General features: G+C 36.3%; 1 protein-coding gene across 1 annotated transcript; it reads right to left on the reverse strand.

Moving 5' to 3' along the window:
• Nucleotides 1-7,845: 7,845 nt before the first annotated feature.
• Nucleotides 7,846-11,406, reverse strand: Vha16 (vacuolar H+ ATP synthase 16 kDa proteolipid subunit). The gene is made up of 3 exons (XM_076374928.1): nt 11,265-11,406; nt 8,783-8,972; nt 7,846-8,066 (listed from the first exon to the last, which is right to left on the reverse strand). The coding sequence occupies exons 1-3, from the start codon at nt 11,344-11,346 to the stop codon at nt 7,862-7,864; spliced, it is 477 nt and encodes a 158-aa protein (XP_076231043.1). The 5' UTR covers nt 11,347-11,406; the 3' UTR covers nt 7,846-7,861.
• Between the last annotated feature and the right edge of the window lie 918 nt (nt 11,407-12,324).

Raw genomic sequence — 12,324 nt, forward strand, 5'->3', positions numbered from 1 at the left:
GTTAAGCTTGTACGTATCACGTATATACACATAAACAGACCGAATATGTAAACGTAAGAGAAATTTGGATACCATTTTTCATTGTTTTGTGGATAATCTTTCAGAATGATGTATATATTATTACTATTATTATAATTATTATTATTAATATTATTATTATTATTATCGCTACATCACTGTCTAATATTTGTTGCCGGACTGAAGTGTTGAATGAAATTAGACTGCATTTTCCATTTAATAGGTGGTTTGCAATCGGAGTCGTCAGTCCAAAAAAAAAAAGAATATTTGCGCTCCCCGTTAATCATCATTAGATCTTAATTCTTTTTTCTTTCGAATACACATTTACTGTATATACGCATCGTTCACGGAATTAACGATGAGAAAAAAAAATATCGAAAAAGATGAGCAAAAAAATGTTCTCGCCATTAACGACGATGTATTGATACTCGAATCATGTGTATTCGATATATATTCATATCTGTTCGTTTTATCATACTCTCGAAGGTAATGACCTGATCCCCCGCTGCGGAGAATTTAATAATTATTAATTTGAAAGTAATATTCTTTGTACGTGAAACATACATTTATAGCGACATTAGTGTAACATTTAAATGGGTATTTGTGGTATACTTACGTGTTTTGCTCGTTGCCTTTTTATTATATATATACACATACATTAAAAAGGGAAAAATGAAAAAAAAAATGAGTACGTACGTACATGTAAACGAGAATTTAGCCACACCACGGTATTTAGTGAAGACGAGAGTACGTTGATCGATCGATATATTCCAATCCTTTTTTTTTCGTCCGCAATTGTCATATATGCGATATTGTACTTTAACTTTATTAATTTATTTTCCCCCCGCATATTAATTATAAATTTAATTAAAAAAGAAAGAAAACAGAAGAAGAAAAGAATGAAACGGAAAACGAGACACGAATCATGTATAATATCGTCAGTATTATTTCTCACGTAAACGGACTACATTATAATCGTTTTTAATTGATCATAGACATTAAACTGATAAAAATATCTTTTATCTTTATCAATAAAATTTGTTCCTAGGATTATCATCTTTATGGTACTTTGTGTCTGTCATTGCTTTTTCTTTTTCTTTCGCTCGCTTTTTAATATTTACGTTCGCTTATTCACCTTCTAGGACATTAGTCACACCTTCCTTTTTAAACAATTACGATTTTTACTTAACGTCATTTTTTTAAAATTTCAATTATATGCAATAACACAAATTTAATAAATGCATACCATGTGATATGTATCCTTTCACTTGCATGAGTTCAGTTTATCAATGTAAATTTCACTTGTTCCATTTTATATTCGCCATCTGCGTATACAGGGTGATTCAATGAAACTGCCGTTTGAAGTAATTTAATAGTATAGGAGAAATTTGACATTTGTTAAGCTTAACGTGTCTCGTCAAATGTAAATTTCTATTTTGTCTTGTATATAATATTTCCAAAAATGTTAGATGTTCTTAGAACTCGTAATAAAAACTTAATATCACATTATTTATTGTTTACGTGGCTTCAATTAAATGGCTGATACAGAATCGAAACATTTAAGATTATCTTAATGTATTTTGAAAACTAGAAAAACGTAGAAGATAAGACTACTTAAGCGATAAAGAATTTGAGAAGTGATAGCACTTGTAGACCTGTATATGCAAGTAGTTTTCTTGTAAAATCAATTTTTGAACGAGTCACCCGGTACATGCATAATCACTGACACCCACTGTTTCGTCAGCTTAAATTCATTGATGTCGATTGTGTGTACACAGCGTAAATTAAAAGATATATGTTGAGCAAAGCATTATTCGAATAAACTTCCATCAAAGCAATTATTTCAATACAGATTTGTTCGAATAAATTTATTTCTTATTTCCAAGCGTAACGGGCTTACTGAGAAGCAACAATCATTTATTCGAATAAATTTACTTGAAGGTTATGAGTAACGTGGGTACTATACAATTGAAACGATAAATGATTCTTTAATGGAAGAAAGACAATAGTCAACTAATCGTTTTAACGTGCATTTGCCAGTACTAATTAATAGAACTTTTTTTCGTAAACCATAATTAGAACCTCATTGACTATGAAACAATAAAAGAAGATGGCAAATTTCGTTGAGTTAAATGCTTTCATTAAAGCTTTAGTCTCGTTTGTTATTCCAAATATTATTTTTCGTCGATCGAAAGAAATTTTTCCTGAAAGATTACATGTGTGAACTACGATGCATTGTTAAATCTCGCGTCGACGACTGATTGTATGTAACTCGAGTAGTGTGTGTGGAAAAAAAACGAGAGCACGTGTAGTTCTTAGCTGAAGCTTTCGTTTCTTAATCCATCTTATTGGAGACGATTTACAATCAAAGAATCCTCATCCATCATCGAGCCAATCGGCCAGCCAGTTAGAGTAACATTTTTACCAAGCCGCGACAACAGGAGCATGTAACGAACGTTTATCACTCTGCGTCGAGATAAAACATATATTCAGTGGCGTATTCAACGATACATTTTGAGTTATGCACGCGTTACAGCATAAGCCATATCTTTTCAGAAATTCCATATAATGGAATTTGACGAATATTTTCAATGGAAAAAGGAAACAATATAATTATAATATATCATTTACATACCATTTAATCGGTAATTTATATCTGCGATGATTGTAAAACAAAAATGATCTAAGTCACATGTTTTTGTTTTCGAAGACATTGACGTCTAAAGTTTTCAACTTCGGTGATGTGTTATGAACTTGTGTCTTCTTGGGCCCTTATTTTTGAGCGAAGAAGTTCCTTTCGAATTGTTTGAAAATGTGACAGATCATTTTGCCTTAGTCACAGATATATAAATCACGCGACACGTAATCACCGCGAATGATTATGGTAATCAGTTCACGGAAAATGAACAACCTCGTGTTTCTGGTACTCACCTTTCTTTTTTGTGATTGTTCGTAACGACCATTGTACAGAAGAGCGAACAAAATAGTTATTACATCGAAAATATGAAAAAATAATTGCTGAAATTAGTGACTGAACAAAAAGCATACTTTGTACCAAAAGTATTTTACATTCGTACTTTGTGGTCCAAAATATAATCGATGAAGCGTGATGATGCGCAAGAATTACTGGACATAGAAAGAAATTCAACAAAAACAGACGAAAGTGACGTACCATTATCATATGTGTTTGGCTCTAATAAACAATGTTTATTTGGTATACGTTTAGAGCCTTTTTTAAAAACACAACTGCGTACATATGAACAAATTATAGTTAACTATAATAATTCTAAATACGCGACGTATTTCAGCGATTCTCTCTCTCTCTCTCTCTCTCTTTCACCTTTTTCGTTCACTCACTCATTCAAGCGCTCACACACATACACACACACACACATACCACACACACACTCTCTCTCTCTTTCTCTGCTATGAACATCTGTTCCTATTTTGCTATATATAATATAACACTTACATTGATAGATGTAATACAATTACCAACTGCCATTAGTATTTATCTAAGTAAAGCGAAATACATACTGCTCTTGTGTCCGTAAAAAGTTGCGTTGAGTACGTGAAACTTGGTTATTTTTTTCCCCTTAAATCTTACCTTTTTGTCTTTCTTTTCACGACTTACTGATCCCTTTATAACAGACTTTCACCGTAAAAAGTGAAAAAAGAAAAAAAGACAGACACAAACGGATCTCGTTTCTTGTGCGAATCCCCGTCTGTCGTACGATGAGGACACAGATAATCCAGTTTAAAATAAAACTGGTCGTTAATGTATACAGTATGCGTAGTCTAATTTACTTATCAGCGTTTTCCAAACCGCGACTCGTCTCGACGACACATGGATACGTGCGTCGATAAAATGAGATAATAGAGATATGTTTTTGTCTCTTTAAACGCCATGCACAGATAGTAAAATCGTAAAACTGAGTCTACACTATGTAACAAATGTCTTTCTAATTTTGTTGTACGACATATTTCTACGGCTTGTTACTAGTTAGATATATTTTCGTATTGTAACATATTCTTTCAATCAATTAACATTATATTAGAAATAATGGTATGAAACACGTTGGGAATATGATTATTGTTACTCTTTAGATGAATTGGGAACGTGTTAGATGATGATATTCATTCACTTTCTCTGATGATTCACACAGTGAAGGACAACTTTCTTTTGTCCACCACTGTATAACTTTGTCATAGAAAAATATTATTCGACTTAGTGTTATATAACATTCTTTTTCCTCTTGTCTAAACAAATTCCTTAATTTTGCTATGTAACTTATGTTATATAGTGTAGGCACAGTTTAACGTTCGCCAGCATTCCTCTCCAACTGGATTCCTAGTTTGGCAAACGCTGCTACATAATTGTACACAAACAATAGAATTACTATACGACTTTGTTTTTTTAATAATTTCTGCGTTGTATCTATATAAAGGAAACAAGCTGACCAGCAGTCGAACATATTAACTAATTTTCTATAACCTTGTGATTTATATAACTGAACACGTTTATCGCTGAAATACAAGTTGTAATATAAAATAAACTAATCACAGACCATCTCGATATATATGTATTTCCTCAATTATTTACAAACTCCGCTGGATCGAGAATTCAAATGATATTATGTGTTTTCTATTTTGTCAGCGAGACACGCGCACGCCCTTACGAAATCTCGAGTGAAACTTTGGTTGCCCGTAGTCGCACAGTGATGATAATGTATCTTTGAAGTTGAAATAAGGACGTGTATGATTTGCTCTCGAGGACGACCTGAATTTATCTGTCCATATACCGTCTATGTAACTGTTGGTTACGTAACAAGCGTGCATTTTCGTTATGTGTACCCTTTAACAGCGAGACTTTTTCGTTCAATTTTCACTGCTCGTCGAATGGATTACGTAAATGGTACTTGTGTACTCGCGAACGAGTGGGACAAGTAGCCTGTAATGGAACAGATGGTACGATGAATAACCTCGTGTTTCGTTGGATTAAATTAAGACATTCGATAAATCAACAGGGGTACGACTCTTCTCGTATTCTATTTCTCATTCTACTATATCTCTGTACACACAATTCTCTTGTCTTCCAACAACAGGATGGTAGGTGGTTGCCAGTGATTGCACATAGAAAGCATGTTATATGGTTCCTCGAAATTCAATGGCAGTGATAAAAAATGGATCGTCAATGTCATGCTTGTTAATTACATTAACTGTTCTCGGTACGTGTCTGTATTTATGTCTGTATTTCGGTGTTATGCACATACAGCTAGGTAAATTTCGACGATAAAAGTGAGTACTGATACTTGTTTGTCCAAATTAAATTTTTATTAAACACGGTTTCTTTTCTGTAACATCGAGGACGAATTATAACATAAATAATTATTATTATTATTGATCAGTATCACTTTTTGCGCTCAACAATGAGTCTATTTTTAGTAACACTGGAAGATAGTACATGGGGGGCGGCGGCGGCGGCGACGACAACGGTCTCTTCCATCATCTGCCAGTGCTCCTCTTTTTTTCCTCTTGGCTTTCATTCACTCCCTTTCTCACTCACACTTCCAGGCATGCAAATAGTCTCCTCTCGCTCGCCTTCTTTGATCGCATTCCGGCACACACACCCTTCTGTGTTTATACTTTCTCTCAGCTACACAAGGTTTAGGTATACAATAACACCCTGACCTAATCTAGCCTAAAGTTTTAATTGTACGATGTAAAGCATGGCGGGTGATTATACATTACACGCGTTCAGATTATGATTAGATAGCAGATGTTCAATCATCGTTACTTGAGACAGGACGTAAGGAAGGGGGGGAAGAAAGGCTAACTTGGCATATAGTGTATTCTTCGTGTGCTCTTGCATTTTTCGAATGTGTGTAAAGTGAAGATCGTTCGCTCCCTTTCTCTCTTTCTCTCATTACACAAAGCCACCATCCACCGCTCCCCGGCTCGCTTTTGCGTTTTTTTTCCGCTCGTTTTACGCTAGTTACGAGAGTTTTCGTTTCAGAGGTTTTCGATTTTTCTTCCATTTCCGTTTTCTTTATCGTCGTTGTTAGAAATTTAAAAGAGTAATTCGATCTGTTCGATTTTCCACGATGCAATTGATGTAGATGTATATAGGTGCATTTTCAAGCGAGGACTATCAACAAATGGAAATTATATTCAAAATTAAACTGGCTCCTATTGCTTCTAGTCTTCCTTTCTTTTTTTAAAATCTTGAATCAGAAAAATGTACTGTTGCGAACTAAAAAAGTTATCTGTAACATTTTTTAGCATGTGTGTTTCTCTCCCGGAAATGCGCCTACACGTTGAGCTTTGTTGTTGTTGTTTTAGATAGAAAATACTGCGCAGTCGATAAAATCTGGCAAGCGGGCGCGACGAATTCCTTTTGTCCTCGATCGTGACTGTAAAAATTCTAGAGACAGATTATGCGACAGGATTTACTGTCAGCTCCCATGACAATGAAACCCTGGGGACAATTTCGTTTACTAATATTTTCTAACTGCCTCATGCATCATTTAAAAACGCCGTCACGCAGAACGTAAACCATTGAATGCACAATTTTAGTGGTTCCTTTTCTAAAAGGATTTTTTTTCCTCCATGCAAGCGCCCGCTCGCCTGCACTGAACAAACTTATTATGGAATGTACAAATTATTTTTTTAACCATTATTTTATCTCGTAACCCCTTTTCTTAGGTAGTCATACGTCTGCTGGTATGCGTATGGATTCTGTTTTCTTGTTGCTTTACATACTTGCCACTTCGTTGATATATATGTGTATATATATATCTGTAACCAGAGGTGAAGTAAGTATGTTCAGCTCGAAAGGGAGCATCACCGCTGGCCTTTGCGGCCTCCCAGAAATAATTCGTAAATCATATTCTGTTGCTCACTGTAAGTGCGAATTCTTCATACGCCCAGCAGCCTCTGAATTGACTTAATACTATCATGTATCTGTCCATTGTCTACTCACATTCATTTCTTTGTTTTGTTTTTCTCTCTCGCGCGCTCTCTCTTGAAAATTTCATGCCACATACTATTCTTTGTGTCTTATAGCTTCGATTGTACAATACCTGTTCGCTTTTGTCCCTTTTTTTTTTTAATTAAGATATAAGTTTGTACAATCATAGCGCATATTATGCTGTTTTCTACACGCTGTTCGCGTGCTTTTTCTCATCCTCTTCCTATTTGGATAATTATAGTTTTTCCTTAGACTTTCGGTCGTAGAGACATTCATCTGCAATCTGTATACTACCGCTTCAGTGGCATTTAATACATAATTGTGCTAAGTATTCCTTTTATCGATAACATTTTTTTGTTCCTTTATACACTCAGTAGAGCCGATTATCTTAGTCAATAATTCAATGTCAAACTACGCTACAAACGATTACTATACAGTGAAAGAGAAATGTTCGGCATGGGATATCGGGGTCTTTTTTTTCCTCAGTGTAACCTCCCTGTCGCCTGTTTGCCATATTTTTGGTATTCTTCTGTACACGCACATCCTTTTCCTGCAAGACTGAATTATTTTCTCTCGATTCAAATATATTCGGCCGACTAATGGGTTTCAGCACTCTCGTTACTTCGCTTGTAGTATTTTTTTTTTTCTCGATAGTTTCGTCATCCATGTAATGAATATGTACCTTAAATGCTTTGGACTCTAATATATCAACTTCAATACAGTATTACAGAAGGATGCTTAGATGAGTTGATGTGAGTATGCATGGAAAAAATGTGTTTAAGTAAAATGTCGAAACAAGTCGTAACATATAATAGTCGGGGAGCGCTGTTGGTTGCAGGCGACGAGTCTTGCATTCCTGCTGCTAAAAGTTTTTTATTTGGTGTACAAGTAGATGGCAACGATGAGACCGTAGAGACCCAATACTTCGGCGAAGATTAGAATCAAGATCATACCGACAAAGAGGCGAGGTTGTTGAGCGGTACCTCTTACACCTGCATCACCGACAATACCAATGGCAAATCCAGCAGCTAGACCAGAAAAACCTACGGCTAAGCCAGCACCCAGATGAACAAAACCCCTAGTAAAAAGAGCAAACAAAACATTGCTGTTAACTATGGGACGAAGGTAACAGTGAATTATGTAAAAATACGTTAATGTTAAACAAAGCCAAAAGAGATTAGACCCTGTTAAGCCCCAATCTAATTAAGTAGAATTTAAGTAAATAAGCACATCTAAGGCTTTTACAGCAAGTACAATCTATATCAATCTATTCAAATATCTTTTAAACCCTTAAGCGACCAGCCCGTGACAATCACGGGCTGATCTGACGCGCGCACATTGACCAACCTGCAACAGTCATGGACTGAGCTCATAAGTAATGCCCATTTACATCCTGTTTTGACTTGTTGTATCTTAGAATGATATATCTAACAAATTTATGAGGAAAAAAGTAGACATTTTTTGGTCGGATTTTTTCAAATTCGCGGGATACTTAAAGGGTTAATTGCGTAATGAATACATAAACTCAAGACAAAAATTATTTTAAAGATTTTCTTTGATATTAGGTAACCAAGAAAGTTCTGTTGCTTTTGATTGTCCTGAGTTTCATAAATATAAAATTTGTAACTTTAAAAGCCACAGAACTTTCTTATTTACCAGATAGATAGTGAAATCTTCTGCATGTATGATCCATTGTACACAAATACAATAATACATACAATGCTAAAGTAAAAAAACTGTTAAAGTAAATTATTTTCAACTTAAGTTAGTATATTTAAGAAAGTGATAACATACTTATAGAGGGAGTATTTTGGGGCTTCTTCTAAACCACCAGCAATAAGAACAGCTACTACAAGACCATAAATGGCAATGATACCCGCCATGACAACAGGAATGATAGATTTCATGATAAGTTCTGGCCTCATTACAGACATTGCTGCAATTCCTGTACCCGATTTTGCTGTGCCATATGCTGCTCCCAGAGCTGTAAATAAAACAAGCATTGTATTCGTCATTTTTTTGAATGAAAAGATCAATATACAATATCTTTTATCATCTCTATGACTTAAAATTTATGAATCTCAATACAAGCTGAATTCTGATTTACTGCTACTTGTAATCTATGAACTTTACCCATAAAAAATAAATTACAAAAATATTTTTGAAAGATAATATTATATGAAGAAAAAAAACAGGTAGTCTATAATGTGTTCACTATTATAAGCTGACAAAAGCATTATGTACAAAAAATAAGATAAGATAATAGTATTATACTTTATCAATGCTATCAAATGTTAATACTCAATTTGTTCCAAATTAATATTCACACAGAATATTGTATTTATTATGTTGATAAACATGTATTAAGAGACAATTTACAACATGATACTGCAATCTACATTATCCATTTGATTATATGTATTATTATATATTTAGATAAAATATATATTACTAAGTTGGGAATTACTAAGTCTAGTTTATGATGTGGAGCTAAGTTTATATTTTATTTTATTTTCTCTTCTGAATTCTATGTTACACTCATAATTTTAGACAATGACAAGCATAAGAGAATAATTCTGCTGTTTGGTGAATCATGTTAGGTTTTATTTTCTCCTGTATGTAGTACTTGACTTGATTAAATTTACACTGTTGCTGTCAGAAGATCGTAAAATCGGAAGTCATTCGAAGCCAAGAAGCATGTACTAAATAAAATAAATAATACTCAAAAGCAACACTGACTCATACTGTGTTTTCAATTTTCCCGCCCCACGATGAAACATTCAACAGATTCTCGCGATTCGCCCGAAATATTAGTGGAACCTCAAGAGCTATCGATCCAGTTTAATATCGATCCTAACGGCGACAAGAGGTCACGAGGCCGATTTCATCTCAAGCATTCAACTCTTCTACCCATTTTCATCCATATTCTATACAAAATTAGACAATTCTCCACGAAAAACGAAAGAAATCCCCATTCCCATTGCGACAACCCATTCCGCCCAGACTGGAAACCGTAGTCACATGATTCTCACGTTGGCAGTCACATGATAATCATGTAAGTCCCATCCCGTAAGTAGGGGGCGTGGCACAACTGCATATGATCGTGTCTCATGCCTCTGAATTGACTTTTTCCTCGTGAAAATTTTAACAACAAACACCTCCAACTATCGAAAGAGTCAAGAACGAAAATTCATTCGAATAGTTCCCAACGAGAGAACTCTTAGCTAAAACATTGTAGAGCATTAGTCAGGGATTTCTGGGCACCCAAGAATCTATTGCATTTGGACTAGGATCAAGATCGCTCTTATATTCCAAACTTTTCGCGTGGGTTTCGTGGGTCAATCTTCCTCGTGGGCCGCCATCCATTCAAGACTGGCGCACACGGGAAAAGGGAGATTCGTATTGATTTCCGTGATAGTGACCCGACGCTTCGAAACTCGAAATATACGCGTCCCCGAGTTCCTGAATTTCCATCAGACACGATTTCCGAGAATTCGGGGATCGATCGCGTTAGTCAGAGATCAATACCACCGATATCGTTTGTCCAGCGGAATCTTCCACGATTCCCCGTAAATCCTGGCGACCTTCGCCGCCGATACGGGCGGATTTTCATTGAAAAGCATTGAACGAGGTCAGCAATTACGAAATAACCGTCGGGCCAGACCGAACGCCGCGGAACGTGCGTTTCTCTCGTAATGTAAAATTAAGCTCGGTTGGGTTGGACCGCGTTTACGGAACATTACGAAATCCCAGATCTACGTGCCTAGAAAAATGGCGCTTCAAAATTGAATCCGTATCCTTGACATCTTCGGTGGAGCATTAGAACGCGTCCCTGCTTCTTACCGCGCCGACATATATCATACAAGCTGACACGAGCCTGACAACGATACCAGTAAAAAAAATACTTCGCTTGATTAGCGAGATTCTTCGAGTAGTTTGTTACCATTGATCGTTCTATCGTTGCTTATCGATAACAGGTCGAACGAATAAGCACGGGACGTGCGAAAGAATATACCGAATGCACGAAGCCTTCGTCGTGAAATCACAAGACGAACACTTCGCTCGGTTATCGAGCTTTTACTCTGTTTCTCTATACTTCAAGTCGCTCGTATAGCGAAGAAAATGGCGTGCTCGTCGACTCGAGGTTGCCGATTTTACGATTCATTTCTGACGGTCTCGTTGTCATTGATTGGTCCAGCCTATTTTTCATCCCCCGAACCACTGGGACTGTCGTCCTCCAGGATCTTATACCGAGAATCGAACAACTGAAACTCACCAGAAAATATGATGGCCGAGGCGGCGCCCATCACACCAAAGAAGGGCGAGTAAATTGGATTTTCCTCCGCAAGTGCGCTCATTTTGTCTTTCGTTAAGTGCACACCGTCGCTCGAATTGATCACGAGTATTTACAGGTTGTCGAAACGCGACGACGGTCCGGGATCAGGAGCGATCTTCACTCACGCTCACTTCGCTAAACTAGTGCCACTGTCAAATATGGCCTACCGTACAGTGGTGCGGGTCATGTGACGAGTGACGAACGAGAGAAGAAGAGACCTGCCCGAGCTGCTCACGGGGATATGTCTGTTCGCTTCCGATTGGCTCGGCTCTAGGGGCTACAGCGTCGAAAGCGAATCACGTGTCGCGTCTCATCTTTTATGTCTGACGTCAGCCGCTCTATAGGCTCCCGGAGTGATCACTGCGCATCCGCCACGCGCATACTCGAGCACTCTCAAGCGCGTGACATACACGTTTTCTATGCTTTTTCAGGTTTTACGGGATCCTTTTGGGTCCTGAACGCTGTTATAAAGTGGAGAATATTTATAGGAAAAATGTGATCGACACCTGAATGCATTTTACAGGACGTCGGATCAGATTTTGAGGTTACTTTGCTTCAACGCATGCGAGCACGTGAGGACACGCGAGCACTGGATTTGAAAGGAAGGGAATCGAGGACTCTTGATTGAAGAAATTGACTAAAATTAAGACTATCTTTTGTATAACTGTTTAGATTAAAATTGTATGCTTTTTTCTGAGGTTTTTGGAAATAAAATTTTGAAATTGTATGCGTTGCAATAATAAATATTTATCAGAAGAGTTTAGTGTGTTAATATCCTGTTTCGCAATCAGCTTTACCTTCTGCATTCTGATACAAGAATTTTCATTTTTTTACATATTCAGTTCAATGCAAAAATTTCTTTTATTTGGAAATTTAATAGATTTATAGTCACTCTACGTGGGTTAATAGAATCTTTGTATTGCTTCTAATATTAATATTTGGAGTGAATATCTCTTGAAGCAAATTAATACTTGAATTAATGATAAACTTGTTATGCAGT

This window comes from Calliopsis andreniformis, chromosome 3 (assembly GCF_051401765.1).
Source record: "Calliopsis andreniformis isolate RMS-2024a chromosome 3, iyCalAndr_principal, whole genome shotgun sequence".
Lineage (NCBI taxonomy): Eukaryota > Metazoa > Arthropoda > Insecta > Hymenoptera > Andrenidae > Calliopsis > Calliopsis andreniformis.